Raw genomic sequence first — 17,023 nt, 5'->3', positions numbered from 1 at the left:
GTCGCTTTCTCAAGTGTGAATACGAATCAGCACAGCTGCTTTTGCGCGTGGGGCTGGGTCCCCCCTTATTAGGCATCACAGATCTCCACCAGAAGTCACCACCACACAGGCTGGATCTCACAGAGACAAGCTCCCAGGGCGGGCTGACCTCTCGCCACCTGGCTCCGGCACTGCTGGAGATGTACACGTTGGTCTTGCTGGCCAAGTTCCTTCCCACTGACCCTAAAGCGCAAGAGGGAGAGCTACGTTACGATGATGCCGGAGGACCTCGCCCAAGCAGGCATTCTGGGTAGCGAGGAGCAGCCATGACTGAAGAGGGCACGGAGGGCAGAGCGCAATCTCGGCTGGCTGCGTGGCTGGCTGCGTGGCTGGCCGCGTGGCTGGCCACCGGTGTACGGAGGGCGCTGGGAGGACAGGCAGAGCGTGCGCACGTACCGGTGGCGATGATGAGCCCCGGCGCCGACTCCTTGGACAGGATGGGCATCCTGCGCAGCTGGAGGTTGAGCAGCTGACTGAGGCGCTGGGCCAGGTGCAGGGAACAGCCCTGGGAAAGCTACGGGAAGAAAGTTCCAGGCTGGGTTGGCATGTGGCACATGCCTCGCTCTTCCTCAAACCCAGAAGCCTGTGTGAAGATCCCGCCAGGGGTCTGTGCCAGACCCACAGCCAGAACCCCGGGCCTGGAGGAAAGCTGAGGTGCAGCCCAGCCACCTCTGCGCCCTCAGAGACGGAACCTACACAGACGTCTGCAGCTGACAAAAAGAGGAAAATAACTTAAAGTCCCGAGACTCCCGGGAAATAACAACTGTGAGTCGATGTCAAGTACCCCTCACCCCACCGCACACAGACAGCTCCCCAAGTAACTCGCAGGTAAAGAGAAATGAAATGATGTTGTGGTATTCTCTGAGTCAATAGAGATGCATCTCAAATAAGATTCCCGCAATTCTGTCAGGAGAATAAGAAATAAGTCATAAAGTCTCCCGGATACCCAGATGATGCTCTACGAGACAGGGACACCAAAGGAGTCACAGCAAATCCTTAAAGGGAGTGTCTACATTTGTAGGGAGATGCAGGTGGACAGGACAAGGCTTCAAGTCGTTAAAGCCGGCCACCATCACCTGGGCACAGGTTTTAATTGTTCTGCAAGCCTCCAGCACAAGGCTTCTGCAATCGGAGGTCAGAAAATGACCGTTCAAGTTTATGTGTGTGTGTGTTCATAGCTCTCAACAGGGAAACTCTGTCTGTGTAATAACTGTAACAAGAGAGTTAAACCACAGACCTGGCCTCTGCGGCTCACTGCTGAAACCCTGGCTATTCAGGAAGCTCAGACCTGGCAGTTCAGAGCCAGCCCGTGCAGGAAAGTCTGTGAGACTCTCATCTCCAATGACCCACCAAAATTCCAGCAGTAAAGCTATGGCTCAAGTGGCACATTGCCCGTCTTGAGAGCTAAAGTTAAGGGGCAGTGTCCCGGCCAAGTTCAAGCCCCCATACCGGCACAAAAATGAAAATAAAAGGCAGACTAGATCAAAGCTTCTGTACCTCGCAATCGATTTTCTCTCCATATCCTGTGAAGGCCGGAGCCTGAAGAAACTCCCAGGTTCCCCCTTTGTCAAAGGTAATCACAGACCGCAAGTTCTCCTCATTCATAGAGCCGTTGATGAGCGTGGCGATGTAGACCCCTTGCAGCCCTTCTACACGGTGAAAGTCGGCAAACGGCTCATTTGCAAAATACCTGTAATAAAAGAAAACAGATGTCTACAAACCTGAGCTGACATTTGCATGGTGTTTTGTGTATCAAGCAGAACATGAAATTTATCCTTTTTCAAGTGTACCATTTACAGGCAGTAAGGACATTCACAACCATCATTGCATGGCTAGCTCCACTATCTGGTATTCTCTTCGCTGGCAGACACTGTCTGTCCTTCCTTCCCTTCCTAGCAACACTAGACTGATGTCTGTTCTGTCTCTATGGCTATGCCTAGTCTGAATATTTCATATAAATGGAATCATGCAAGATGTAGCCTTTTGTACGTGGTACTTTCATTTAACGTGTTATCTAAGGTCTGTGAACACAGCCTGGGCTCTACTGTTCCTTTGGATGGTCAGATTATGTGCTCTCTTTTTAAAAAGTAAGTGATTTAGTTTCAAGAATCAGGATGAGTATCTGCTCAACAACTCCCATCAGGTTTAGAATGAGGCAGACACTCATTTTCCACATGGACAGAGGAGTCACAGTTATTTCTTCACTATTTAAATGAATGCAAATCCTCTTCAAGAAACCTTGATCAACAGGAAAGAGAGAGTCATACTGGCAGGATAATAGCACTATGCTAGAAATATGGCCGGAGGTTACACAGACACCGTTAGAACACATACGTATGTATACAGCAAATCTCTTGCCACCAAGGGTACTTTCAACACCCGGATGTACAGATGCCAGTAGTTCTCTGCCCAAAAGCCCAACAGCATCTGATGACTGACTTCCCAAAGGCACAACACATAATTACAATAGGTAATACTGTAGACGGTTCTAGAAAGCCTGAAGCTTTGCTTGTTAGAAGGAAGGCAGAAAAGAAGGCCCTCCCAGGCTCTGGCTGCTACACTGGGGAAGTAGTTTCCCTGGAGGAGAGTTTTGCGTGGGAACGGTTCACCCACTACAAACACAAGCGAGCTCTGTCTCCATGGCTCGGTCGCAGCTTTTTCAATTGGAACCGTGCCCTATTTCAGAGGTGCTGAGCCAGTGGAGCTACACAATGAAGTAGAAAACCGCTTTTCCCTTCATTGGCCTAAACTAGACGATTGCTGTGCCACCAGAGATGGGAGACACAGGCTACAAGATCCAAGGTAGGAAAAAGAAACAAACAGCACCAACAGAGCCGCTGCAGCAAGATGGTGAAATCCTGAGTAGATGCCAAGTTGAGACCGCATTCTCTGATGTAGGCACCCTGGGCTGTCAGATTCTTCTCTGGGAATCAGCTGAGGGTCCCAGGCCCTCCGGCTCTGTTTGCCTGTCTTTGAACCTGTCACCATGAAATCTGCACAGTAGGGCTCACTGGCTTCCCTCCTACACCTGAAAGGCCTGAGTTTCTGTCCAACAAGCCATGTCTCCTCCCTGTGCTCCTAGTCCTAGAGCTTTACCTTTGGCTTCCAAGGAGATGCCTGCCATTCACTCTGTTTTAGTCTGGGTCCATCCTTTCATTCCTCCCCTCGACCTTCCCTGAAGCAACTCAACTCACCCTCAGCTCTCTCTCCCTCTCTCGTTCTTGCCCCCTGCATTTTCTTCCATCCTAACCTCACCAGCCCACATCAGAGCACCCCTTCTTCCCGGAAAGCCCTGAGCCGAGACTTGCCAAGCAGCTCACGGTGTACCTTTCAGACATGCTCAGTGAAAACTCCACACATTGCCAGCCATTCCCAGCACCTCAGCCAGTACCCCTCTGAAAGTCACCCCTACGGGCCTAACATGTCATCAGCAAATTGGTTCCTCCAAAGGGTCCCAGGGCTAAGTACAGCTTTTCCTAAGGTTCCTACACAGCACATCCCAGAATGCCGGGAAAGCCCTCCATTAAGAGGTTTGAGGGGTTGGTTTTTCTTTTGGATTTCTGTCATTTCTCTGAGGAAATAAGAGCCAGTCCCTTCGCACCACACTTTCCTGGGTAGTTCAGAGAACAGCTCACTTCAAATACCACACAAGTGGATTTGAAATCAGTCAGCTCATGTCATCTGCTAGTTCACCCATATCCTGTTTCATCTGGCTGAGACTGAGGGGCAGATGACCATTTCGCTGACCGCATCTGGCCTCCCACAGTCCTGTGATAAAATCTGAGGGAAAAGCCAAGCAAAATGTTGGCCTATGACTCTTGATGCGAATCTATTTTCAATTTCTTAATGAGAATGCACGCTCAGGCAGGGCTGGAAGAAAGGCTGTCACACACAAAGGGTTTTCTATGTGGGTGAACCAGCCCTCCGGTCATAACACTGAGCTCACTGCTGCCTGGGGGCCTGTCCCCCAGCTCCCGGCTCCTACTGGCCCTCACCATGAGAAACTCGCCTGAATGGTGTCCTGATAAATGGGGAAGACAAAGAAATGTTTTGGAGAGCTTCCCCCTCATCCACCCGCAGCCAGAGGGTTTCCAAGTGGACAGACAGTCAATGAAAGACCAGGAGATCCTAAAAATCACTAAACAAGGTAAAGGGAAGATTACTCATCCAGGCAAATGAGGGAGGTGCCAGCCTATGCTGCACATGGATGAACCTTGAAAACACAAACTAAGGGAGTCACGAAGCAGACACAGAAGGTCACCTACATCTGTTGGTTTCATTTATATAGACTCTCCAGAAAAGGCAAGTCTACAGTGATGGAAAACGGTGGCTGCCAGGGTCTGGAAGGAGGGGAGAGTGGGGAGTAACCGGCCACAGGGTTGGGGTTCTCTCCTGGGGAAAGGACAACGTTCTAGAAGTACACAGAGCTGTGGTCCCACAACACCGTCGGCAGACCCAACGCCGACAAATGACTCCATTTTCAACTGTTACGCTGACTGTTAAGTAACACCTCCAAAGGGGAGGGAAGCAAAACAAGAAGATGAAAAAGCACCTTCTTCCAAAAGCAGAGTGAACGTCCTCACTGCCATACTTGCCACTCAGGTCTGGAACGTATAGATTTCCAGCTGCAAACCACCTGAAACACCTCCTTGTTCTTCCCAAACCCCTGACTCCTCCTCACCCATGCTGGTGGGGCTCTCAAAGAGCACTCAGGGCTAGGACCACAAACAGCTCTATGCAAGTCCTAACAGATAGATAATGGGTCGGTGTCACTGGGGGATCGTTTCTCTACAAAGCACCATGTTAACTTTAAGAGAGAGAATAATGGTGTCAATTAACCCAAGTCACTTGGAGGCAGTGACTGGCCACACATGCCAGCTGCCTGACACGCTGCTATCTTCCAAGCTCCTTCCCAGAGCTCAGAGACCACACCGGCAGATGACTCAGTAAAGGTAACCCAGGGAGTGCTTAGCAGAGTAGCCATGACCCTAAATGTCACGTAGAATAGCCGCTCTTAGTCTTGATTGCACAGAGGAATTGCTGGGGAGCTTTTTTCAATAATTCCAACCTGATCAGACCTTGGACCAATTCAACTGCAGCCATTTCTAGGCAGTGAGATGGAGGATGTGCTTTAGGTAAGCCTACCCAAGTAGCTGATGGTGGAGAGCTCAGCACAGAGAGACTGTTGCTCTGTGTGTGTGTGTGTGTGTGTGTGTGTGTGTGTGTGTGTGAGAGAGAGAGAGAGAGAGAGAGAGAGAGAGAGAGAGAAAGAGAGAGAGAGGGAGGGGGAGGGAGGGAGGGAGGGAGAATATACTGGATTTGAGCCACAGCTCTACTTCCAGCTTTTGGGGGCTTAATTGGAGATAAGAGTCTCACAGACATTTCTGACCAGGCTGGCTTCAAACCATGATCCTCAGGTCTCGGCCTCCTGAGTGAGCTCCGAGTGCCAGCCAGCTGATACCCCGTGACCTAAGAAGGCCGTCTCCTTACCTCACCAAGCTGTCGCTGCCAGCCCCTCCCGGGCTGTAATACAGCACGTTCTCCAGGGACAGGGAGAACTTCAGCCCCTCTGCTTCTGAGATGTACAGGTTGGTGCGGTTGTTACTGTGACTGACACACACGAACACCTGGTCCTCAGAGGCATCCGCAATGTAATACTCCTTTGGAATCAAAAGCCAAGAATATGTAAGTCAGAAACAGTCAAGCCCGGTGAAGCAGCGGCTTCCAAATGTCTCCGTACCGGAAGTGGACAGAAAGGCCTCAGAGAGCCCCAGCCCGGGCAGAGCGGCGCGGGCGGCTTTGCCCTGTGGTGTCTGAGGCCTCTATGCAGCCAGGCTGGGCCCCTTGTGAGCAAACAGAGCACAAAGAAAAAACAGGCCTCCGAGCTCCATAAATGACCTAAAAACCTCTTTTAGAGGTAATAGCCTTCCCTTTCTGCTCTTCCTTTCACGAGAGGCCTCTTTTCATGCGTGTGAGGCCTTTTATTTTGATGAGCATGCACTTCCTTTTCCTTTCCTTTCCCCTAAGGTGTCTAAAGGGAGGTAAAACCCACAGAGACCCACGGGCACGAGGGTTCTCCATCACGTGACCTCTCTGGGCTGCTAACCCAACAAATCAGACAAATCAGGCCTCCTATGCAACCTCCTTCCTGGTGTCAATCCCTCCCCTCAGCCCCATCAAACATTGTGGTCTGTCTAACGTCACACACTCAGGCACGTGACGGTGCATGCTTCCTCTCCTCTGCTCCTGGTGGCTTCAACCTGATTCTACAAGGCAGAAGCCAAGTCATTTCAGAACCTACCTCGCTGTGAGAAACAAAGCAAGTGCTCAACAAGGAAGCACTACGTACAAACTTCCCGTGGCGGCAGCAATACCCGGCGAAGCCACGGGCTCCTCCCAGGCTCCAACTTCTCTGCCAATCCTATTCCACTTAAAGCAAATTAAGGCTCCTGTTCAGCACCACTTCAAACGGTGAAGTGGGCAACAAGGAACCAACACACCCCAGCATAATAGCTCTCTCCAGAGTTCTCTCCAGAGAGCGACTTCAGGGAAGCTACCCCAGCAGGCCATCTGCGTGACACCCTGCCCCCAACCTCCGCCCACCCTCCAGCAGATGTCACTCACATTAATAGGATGCCTTGTGACAAACTGGGCGGCTCGCATGGGCTTCCGGCCAAAAGAGACCCAGAGCTGGACAGAAGATGGCTGCTGACTGCCCAGGAGATGCTGCCAAGAAAGAAGGAGAAGGAAAATTAATTGTGCCTTGCGATACCCACTCAAAACACAGCGGAAGAAGCGAAGAGGGAAGGTGGTTGCGGGTCCGCTACAGACACACAGCAGAGGCTGAGACAGTATGTCCCTGCTTCGCGGTGTGCCGTCACTGGACAGCCTGAGCTGGGCCACTTCATCCTGAGCAGATACTAAGTACTGCGTGGCAATCGGATAAAGAGAACCTAGGCCTGGGACTGAGCACTGCAGGCTGCTGAGACTTAAAGAGAAATGGGAGCGAGCCAGGTACTAGTAGCTCTATACCTATCATCCTAGCTACTTAGGAAGTTGAGATCTAGAAGATCAAGAATTGAAGCCAGTCTGGGCAAGACTCCATCCCCAAAATAACCAACAAAAAGTTTGGCTGGAGGAATGGTTCAAGTGGCAGAGTATCAGCTGTGAGCAAGAAAGCCAAGGGAGCATGAGGTTGTGAGTTCAAGTCCTGGTACCAGCAAGGAATAAAAGAAGGAGTTTGAAAGAAGCTAGGTACAGAATTATAAAAGCCTGCTTTTCCAAAATGGTACCCCGAAAACTGTGTTAGTAGCTTCTATGAAGCTATAGGAAATGATAACTCTATTAAAATAGCACATTTGGTGTATATATAAGTTCCCAAAGCCCTCATTAAAACAATGAGATTTTAATAACATATAAATCTTTATGACTATGCAGATATCAATGAAATACATATAGTTCACCTATTTATTTTCACTACCTCTAACTGTATTGCTTAAAAAGGGTACTTCTTGGCCAGGCTCAATGGTTTATACCTATAATTTCAGCTATTCAGGAGGCAGAGAGTAGAACGATTGCAGTCTGAGAACAATATGGGGAGAAAAAAAACTCAAAAAATAAAATAAAAAGCTGGGCATGGTGGCACATGCCTATAATCTCAGCTATGCAGGAGAAAGAGATAGGAAGATCATGGTTCAAGGCCAGCCCAGGCAAAAAGCTTTAAGACCCTATCTAAAACAACCAAAATGGCCAGAGATGCCATGGCTCACCCGGGCGAAGAAGCCTAAGGCACTAGGTTCATACCTCGGTACTGCTGTTTAACCAAAGAAGAGAGTTTTCACTACCACCAAAAAGCCCAACATTAGCTCAAAGTTCTTACTGATTACTTCCGGGAGGGCTGAGAATTAAAAATATATTCAAGATTTTAAAAAGTAAATAAATAAAAGGTAGCACACCCTTTGTAAAGTGTTTCTTTTACTTTAAAACTACCATATATTTGTAGATATTTTGAGAGAATTTAGCTTTTCTTCCTAGTATGGTTTATGTTTTCCTTTAAATATATAATAATGTATATCTATAATTGTATCATATATCTTTTAAATCAGTCTTCAATAAATTTTCAATAAAATAAGTTTAATAATGTCCTTATCCCTTAAAAAATATATTCAAGACTACTCTGCCTCTATAAATACAAAAATCACAAAATACCAAAATGAACCAACAAAAAAATAATTCAAAACGCACCTATGTATGTCAATACCTTCCAGAAAAATTCTTCCTAAGCCAGGGCAATTCAGGTTCACTCCTCAAGTAGTTTTAAAGAGTCATCGTATTATTGAATTACCTCCAAGAAAATACTAGCAATGATCAGCAATTAAACGCGGGACTGGCTGCAATTTGCATTAGAAACGTTCGTCAGTGACCCCCAGAGATGTTTTGTGGGTTGGGTTTTCTTTCACTGCTATTATAAAAGCAAACCATGTTCATAAAACAGTACAGATGAGTGTCAGGTTAAAATCCCTCTGTCAGCGCCCAGGCCGCAGGCTCCCTCCCAGGGCACCTCTGGGTGATGGCTGCTGTCTGTCACATACACGCCCATCTTCACATCATCAGTCTGCGCTGTGCCCGGCCTGCCCTCCCCGCACCTGGGGCTCCTTTCCTCTCGGACACCGGGACTCTAACCAGCCTCATAGCTATGCAGAACAGCAGTCAACTACTGGGCTGGAACTCCCATCACCGCACTGTTAGGAACCTGCTTGGTCCTTCACCAGTCTGGTAGTTCGTGGCAAAACTCAATCTTCAGGTCTTACCCTCCACCACCAGCCTAGCTCTCCAGTGCTTCCCAGCGTGTTTACACAAAGTAAAGACTGGCAGTTGGCAAATGCTCAACTTCCAGCTTGCCACTGGCAACACCAGCAGTTTGGGTACACAAAAGCTTAAAAGAGAAGCACTTGGAGAGAGGAAAGGTGAGAGGATACAGATCATATTCAATGTACCTGTGTGAAAATGCAATCAGGTAAGTGGAGGGGAGGGGGGGGGGCTGGGAGAGGGATGACACTGGTCAAGATGCACTATAGTCATAAACTCATAGGTTGAGTTGAAACCCCTTGCACGACTACTTAAGAGTTTTTTAAAATTAACTTTAAGACTGTAAAAGAAAAACTGGAGGAGATACAACGAAGAGGCTTTGGTTGATACATTCTGAAAGATTCCTGAAGCTACATGGGCAAACACATGCTCAAGAGAGAGGGAGAAGAGTCCACTCCTCATCTCCAGCTGACCGTGAGGCTCTGCACAAGCAGGTGACACCAGGACAGCCTGCAGCACTGGAAGTCAACCTCAAGACACCCAAGGCCATCAGGGGAGGCAGAGGGACTTACTGGGTGGAAGCATTTAAGAAACTATCAAATCAGTCAGTGTGCTTCAATGTTGAGACACACCACAATGAATGCAATCTTTACAAAGGCAGGCTTTCTTTACAGGAAATCCACTGAACCAAGGCTGGGAAAATAATAATTTAAAAAACCCAGCAACCTACAAAAAGCATGGAGTAGGTATTTTGATCTAAGGAGCCTCCATACCACTTTAAATGTCTGAGGTAGGCAGATCTGGAGAACTGTAGACTGGACTTACCAAAACAAACCGGGGGTAAAAAAAAGGGGGGGCTGAGGGCTTGCCTGGTATTGGACAGGACCTGAGTTCTATCCCCAGCACCACAAAGAGAGAAAGGAAGGGAGGGAAAGAAAGAGAGAGAGAGAGAGAGAGAGAGAGAGAGAGAGAGAGAGAGAGAGAGAGAGAGGGAGAGAGAGAAGGAGAGGGAGAGAGAGAGGAGAGGGAGAAGGAGACAAGGAGGAAGAGGGAGAGAGAAAAGGAGAGGGAGAGGGAGAGAAGGAGGGAGAGGGAGAGGGAGAGAGAAAAGACATCAAGAGCATAAGCAGAAGAAAAATAGGTAAACTGGAATTTCACCCAAATTAAAAACTTTTGTGCCAAAAAAGATATCAAAAAGAGAAACCATAGTACACAGAATGGCAGAATAAATTTGCAACTCGTATGTCTTTTATAAAAAGTCTAAATAGCCAGGCACCGGTGGCTCATGCCTATAATCCTGGCTACTCAGGAGGCTGCGATCTGAGGGTCTCAGTTCAAAGCCATCCTGGACAGGGAAGTCTATGAGACTCAATCTCCAATAAACTACTCAGAAAAATCTGGAGGTGGTGCTCTGACTCAAGTGGTAGAGCACTAGCCTTGAGCCCAAGAGCCTCAGGGACGGTGCACAGGCCCTGAGTTCATGCCCCAGGCCCAGCAAGAAAAAAAAAAGTATAGATTAAAAATATAAATTAACTATAAAAAGATGAAACCAGCCCTTGTATCTAATCCCAGCTCCTTGGGGGGAGGGGGGATTCAAGGGCATCCAGGTCCAAGTTGGCTTTGTAAGACCATGCAATCCTGCAGGAAAGCAGCCAAAGAACACATGTGAACCAAGCAGGATGGCTGTGATCCAATAAAACTTTATTTACAAAAGCAGGTGTCGGGCCATTGTTTGCCAGTTGCCTGCTCTGCAGCACCAGGTCTACATCATACAAAGCATGAGTGGCTGCCTGTCCTGTAAGGAAAAAGAGCAAGTTTCACAATGCCCACAGGTAATCCTTGCTTACTGATACACGTCAATGCAAGAGATGTCTGCATCTGGCTTGTGCCAAACTCTGTGAGTGGGACCCAGGGGACTAACTAACCCTCGCTTCCCTCAAACGAACTGTCATCCACCAGAAAGACTCTAACAGTTGCAAGTTACCAGATTAGCTGACCACGGAATTTGATGGTGCTATCATTTTGATAGAGGCCACTAAGACAAATGCGTGAACTTCATGTCAAATAACAAGGGAAAGACGTAAACTTGGAATAAGGAAATAAATCAAAGGTCCATCAGATACAAAGCTCAGATGAGCCCCAGTGCCAGAACAGCAGGGCACAGGCGGTTCTGAAGACTCGGCCACCAGGTGGCCGTCCCTACACAGACTGAGAAATTTGCAAAAGATGCTAATCATTCGTGGCGCTGGAAGGAAACGAAAGGGTTAATCACTCCAAACCAACTTTGTCGGTGGCTTTAAAATTAGTTCCTTCCTTCATTTTCCAAATTTGATTTGGATCTGTTTAACGTGCCGTCTAGTGGGAGCTCCCCAAGCCCAGACAGCCCGGGAAGGAAGAAAGCCCCGGAATAAAGGCGACACTCTCTCCTACCGGGAGAGTTAACGGACCAAGGCAAATTTCATTTATTCTTGCGGCTTGGTCGTCTAATGTAATAAAAAGGAGGAAAACACTGTTTTATAACCCGATGCCAGTGGAGTTTCTTCCGCCATCCTTTGGGAACTGCATAATTGCGTCTTAGTGACACTTCCAGAAACCAAAGGCCTTGGGGCAGTTGCTCAGACTCCGGTGTCTCCTCTGTCCCCTGCGAAGCATGGGGACGGGGGCGGGAAGAGCAACCTGCCTGCAACCCGCCTCTGTAACAAGCGCACCTGTGCCGTGCGGCCAGCCACGCCCGGGGCGCCCTTACCCAGAGCCTCGGCTTCACCAGCGACCTGGGAATGCGGAGTCCGGGACATGTGTAGGAGGGAGAACCAGCGCGTGACCACAACTCTGCTGCCAAGAGCTGGAGACTGTCAGGTGACCGCGGAGTGTCACACCCTCCCACCAAAATGGTGTCAATCTACTAGGCTGAGCTTTTGAAGTGAGGTCGGCAGAGGTGGCCTGGACTCAATCCGACCACACGCCTGCTATGCACACCACATGTTGTGCCAGGTGCAGGGGCTACATCAGAGAAAACCCAGGTAGACCTTACCCTTGACCAGGAAATCAGCTGCATCTGCACCACAGACAGAGCTGTTACACTGGCGGGGAGGCACTGAACGCTCCAACAAGGACGTGACTTGTAGCCGTGGCTGTGAGATCTGGGAAGGGCAAGGTGAGAGAAACGCACCGTCTCCATCCACCTCAGACCCAAACGCAAGCAAAACCAGTCACTGGGTCTTAGGAGTCAGGAAATAAAACTATGGAACTCAAGCCCAAGGGACGCAAACAAACAAACAAACAAAGGCCTGGGCCCGCTAGAGAGTGGAAGATAAAATTTTTAGACAATAGAGGTCAAGGTGACTCAATCTCAAGGTCACAGGTACCAATGCTTCAACCCTATTTCCACCTGTGTGTGTGTGCATGTGTGTGTGTTAGAAAATGACAGGCAAAGCAGGAAGGGAGTGAGCTAATATCGACAGTTCAATGCAAACAGCCTGAGAGCTCAGTAGTTTTCGAACACACTTTGGAAAGTAAGTGATGGGAAAAGCCTCTGGCCTTCAGGGAGGCCTGTGTGTGCCTCTCCTCCCGACCCTTCCCTGCTTGGTGGGGAACATGGGCGGGATATTCCCATACCCTAACCTCGCATCCTACCACAGGGTTTAACTGCTTCTGCTTGGCCTGCTTCCAATCACAGAAATAAATGAGAATGGGGGAGATTGCAGCCTCTCAGGTCAGCAGCGAGGGTAAGGGGGCAGCCTCCTGCTCCTTTCAAAGAAGGCTGACCAGTCCTCAGAAAGCAAGCCTGGAGCTCCCAGGCCCGGAGACCCAGCACGCTCTAGATGGCGGTGGCTGACACAGGCTGTGGGTGATAGAGCAGCAGATGAGCGGCTCTGCCTTCACGTGCGCAAGCCCTCCTTTTACAACATCTGGCTCCAACATAGCCGCTCAAAGCGAGGGCTCTCCTGAAGGCTGAGAGTTGGCCGCCTGACAGCCAGAGCCTAGTTACTGCTTTGCTTTGCGTATTAATTCCGCTGGCCAGGGACTCCATAACCTATTGGCCATAAACACTTGTGCTGAAAAATCCCAAAGAAATCAGTCTAAATTTAAAAGACACCATGCAGTAGGGTTACAAGAAAAAAGCCGCCACGCGGAGATAGCCCACACTTACAATCCTAGCGACTCGGGAGGCAGAGATCTGAGGATCATGGTTCAAGGACAGACCAGGCAGGACTCTTATGTCCAGTTAACTAGCAAAAAGCCACAAATATAAGTGCAGCTCAGATGGTAGAGCCCCCGCCTTGAGTGAAAAAGTTAAGCAAGAGCATAAAACTCCAAGTTCAAGCCCCAGTACCTGCACACACAAATCATCATCATCATCATCATCATCATCATCATCATCATCATCATCATCATCATCATCCACTGCTTATTATTCTTTATGATTATGTCCATCCTTCCTCTCTGTATTCAGAGTCTACAGGCACTTTGAGTATTTATCCTAAACTTTCTACGCCAGGGACCACCCAGCATCTCCCCAGCCCCTCTGCTTGGACAAATTCACAGGGAGTATGGGGCTGCCAAACCTTCCAACGGCCTGCCCCGTGAGAGCAGTGTGTGTGCTCCACTTACCACCACCTTTGTAGCAAACATATACTTGTCCCGAAGCTGGAAGTCTCTCACTCCTTCCAGGACCACTTCCTGGTTTTCCCGGGACTGGAAGAAGTCTGTACTGCGGAGCACGGTGGAGTAGCCCGCAGGCTCGTGCCGTTCAATGTAGATGGTGTTTGGCTTGTCATAGGGGTCGATTCCCCTGAAGGGAAAAAGGTGCCATTACCACCCCCGTATTCAATCATGAGACGCATGGAGGATTGGATGTGGGGACGATTGAAGAGAACTCAGGGGCTCCCTGATGCAAGCTATCCATGGTACCATCCGTGCTTGAGACACCTTCCTTCAGGAGAGGACCGGCCACTGGCAAGGTGTCTTACACGCCTGTGGCTCCCAAAGCATCCTGGGCTCAGCACAAAGCACGCGCTGGCCCTGCCCGTGAGACGCGGCGTGGAAAAGGGCACAGGGCGAGCAGCTTCCCGATGGATACACCACGGACTGCTGCAAGCAGGCGGGGTTTCTGGGCTCAAGTTACGAAGCGCAGCAGAGCGAAGCCGTGACCCCACACGCAGGGCCGCCAAGCCTCCAAGCCTCCTCTATCCCAAGGGTTCCGCTCTGACTGCCCCCTCCACCCAGAAAAGAGGAAGAAAGAAGATGAATGCAGACTGACAGGGGTCACTTTTTCATGACCAGGGAAGGCTTGACTTCTGTCCTCGAATCTGGACTTGAGCACGACAGTGGAGAAGCAGCAGCCTGGGCACCCAATGTGGGAGAAAGCTATTCTGTATCATCAGATGCTCTGTGTGGGTGGGTAGTGGCGTGTGCTCTTCACCACAATTAGAAGCACTGATTAAAGTACTTCCTGTAGCCTAGAGGATATGCAAATTCCAAGTAGGCTGCTAGGTTTTTTTTTTTCTTTCTTTAAAGAAGGAACCCTCCTTGAGATATTTTGAGATGAGTTCAGTTCTATTATTCCTTCCTTGAGCCAAAAGAGGAAGCCAGGAACTGTGATTCTCATCCCAGCTCCACTCCCCAATCCACATGCGTGATCCATTTCCAGGCTCCGCTCCGCCTACAAGGTCTTATTCTTGGCCACCATCTTGTCTCCCAGCTTCCTGGTCTCACCCACAGACACTTCCTGTTCTCTGCCTCAGAGCCCTCCCGGAGCGTGTGCAGGGCAGGCCGAGGCCCTCTGGGTAGGTCTTCTCCTGTCCCACCGCCAACCTCCAGCTCAGCACAGCATAAATAAATGCTGAGCTTTCCGACACCCCTCCTGCTTCCAGGTTACCAAGTGGGGTTCAACAACCGTGCTTCTTATTTATTCTCTGCAAGATCAGATTATACTCTCGCTCAGGATGCGGAATTCCCCCTCCAACAACCTAAAATCCCCCCAAACCAGACACACAACCCTCTAACGGACACTTAGCTATCTAATAGACAAAGATAGGCAGTCTCTCTTAAGATACCTACATGTCTATAAGAGGTAAAGTACACCATTTTCTAAGGCTGAAATGAATAGATCTGTACCAACTCCTTTCTCTCTTTCTCTCTCTCTCACACACAAATTCTGTGTGTAAGAAGTGATGCAGTAACTTGCTTCACCATATTTAGTTATGTTTAGTCAACTGACAGTTCTGAAAAATAACTATGAGTTATTTTACTAGGTATATCCCATTGCATGGTATATAGCTTAAATATACATAATAAACTTTAAATACGCTTCTCTAGGTAGGCCTCATTGACAAAGAACTACTTGAGCAATGACTTGCTGAGGTGAAGGACCAAAAGCAGACAGTGTGACCTGGTGATAAACATCCTGAACGGAGAAAGCAGCAAGTGCAAAGGCCCAGTGTCCTGTGGTCAGCAGGCACCAGCCACTTTACCCGCAGTAACCACGATGCATGAAAAAGTTGAAAGAACAATGATATGATCTGACCTGCTTGTAACGGGATCCACCTGTCCCCGCACTGAGAATTAACTGCAGAAGGACAAGAGTTGAAAGCAGGAAGACTAGCTGGGCTCAGAGTAAAGAAGTAGCTAGCTGAGCAGGAGATTGACAAGGATACTGAGGCTGGAGCTAACAGGATTTCCCCATAGGAATGTGGAATCCATGACGGCTCCATTCCATCGGGTCTGTGGCTGAGGGTGATAGCAGCTAAATAAATCCACTCACCCCACAATCCCTCTTGGAAATGTGCTTTATACATACCCTGCACGTGTGCCAACTCTTGCGGTCAAGGTGACAACGCTACATTGCCACCAAAACACAAGGTCAGACACAACCGCGGCTAGCAACACCTGTACTCACACTGCAGTCCATCCGCTCCACTCCCTTCCTCAAACACCTGCAATGACTCTCCATCGCTACCCAGAATTCAGTGCAAATCCCTTTCTGGGTTCTTCGGTCTGGGTTTAGGGGTTTTTTGTTTTTGTGAGACAGGTTCTCACTATGTAGCCCAGGCTGGCCTAGAACTCATTACGTAACTCAGATGTGCCTCTAACTCCCAATTCTCCTGCCTCTTTCTCTTGAGAGCTAGAATTTACAAGAGTGCATGGCCACACCCAGCTACTACTGCATTCTCTTCCCAAACTTCCCCCAATCCAATGTCCAAACAGAAGATGCGTGTTCTCACGTACCACAGAGCTCCACTGCCGCTTCCAGCCATCCTGTCCCTTGTGCGGAATCCCTGTCTCCCACTGTCCCATAATGCTGCATCCTACCTGTCACGTGCATCCTCAACCACAGATAATACCCCCACCGGAAGCTGCTCACTCCACCAGCTTGACATCCAGAAGAAAGAGCCCCAGCCCCACTCCAGCTTCTGTGCCCGCTGCTTCCCAGTTGTGTGTCAGGTACAAGCAATGTCTCCTTTTAGCTGTTAAACTATCTTCTCTTTAGCAGCTACATCAATTAAGTGATTCAATTTCTTACACCCTAAAGTACTGAGTAGGTTTTATGTTTACCAGACATTAAAAAAAAAAAAAACTTGCATCATGAATGAACAAATATCTGAATTTTATATGAAGGAAAATTCCACTCCTTGTGCAATGCTTGAAAAATGAGCCTTTAGGAATTCTGTTACATGCGAGGGTCACGGGGAGATTCCCCTGGGCGCCCCGATGGGTTGGAAAACACAAGGCTCTACTCAACTCTCACAAGACCTTCCTTTCTTGGCCGGCTTCGCTTTTCAGAGGAGGGCCACAGACCTGCCCACAAGCAAGGAGCTGGGCCTGGAAATGAGGTGTTGAAGAGTCAGGTTTACAAGAAAACACAACTTACCAAGCAAAGGACTTCACATGCTCCTGAATCATGATCCAGGTCTGACCGAAATCATCCGACTTCCATAGCTGCAAAGACCAAAACAGCAAGAAGCAGGCATGAGGAGAGGCGCGTACGGCCTGCCCGGCACCTCAGTCCAGCACGGCGGCAAGCTGCCACCAGGGCGGCTATCCAGCTCAGACAGACAGAGAGGACAGGACAGAGCCGCACCCTAGGGCCCAAGTCACCAAGGCACCCAGGAGTAAGGAAGAATGAGCACGGTGCCTTCCCCTTAAAGGTTATCAGAAGCTACAGTTCTTAAAACTT

The 17,023-nt window shown here is 49.1% G+C and overlaps 1 protein-coding gene across 1 annotated transcript in view; it reads right to left on the bottom strand.

Moving 5' to 3' along the window:
* The window catches only part of LOC138824438 (sortilin-related receptor), a 113,110-nt gene that overhangs the window by 66,947 nt on the left and 29,140 nt on the right, over positions 1–17,023 (bottom strand). The window contains exons 5-11 of the mRNA XM_070018290.1: positions 16,718–16,785; positions 13,459–13,639; positions 6,664–6,765; positions 5,530–5,699; positions 1,537–1,729; positions 436–553; positions 149–222 (exon numbers count right to left, since the gene is read on the bottom strand). Of these exons, the coding sequence (XP_069874391.1) occupies positions 149–222; positions 436–553; positions 1,537–1,729; positions 5,530–5,699; positions 6,664–6,765; positions 13,459–13,639; positions 16,718–16,785 (906 nt within the window). The remainder of the gene's footprint in view (positions 1–148; positions 223–435; positions 554–1,536; positions 1,730–5,529; positions 5,700–6,663; positions 6,766–13,458; positions 13,640–16,717; positions 16,786–17,023) is intronic.

This window comes from Dipodomys merriami, unplaced genomic scaffold (genome assembly GCF_024711535.1).
Source record: "Dipodomys merriami isolate MVZ:Mamm:240054 unplaced genomic scaffold, mDipMer1.0.p SCAF_129, whole genome shotgun sequence".
Classification (NCBI taxonomy): domain Eukaryota; kingdom Metazoa; phylum Chordata; class Mammalia; order Rodentia; family Heteromyidae; genus Dipodomys; species Dipodomys merriami.
Note: the sequence above shows the minus strand (reverse complement) of the source record. Positions and strands in the feature narration are given on the sequence as shown.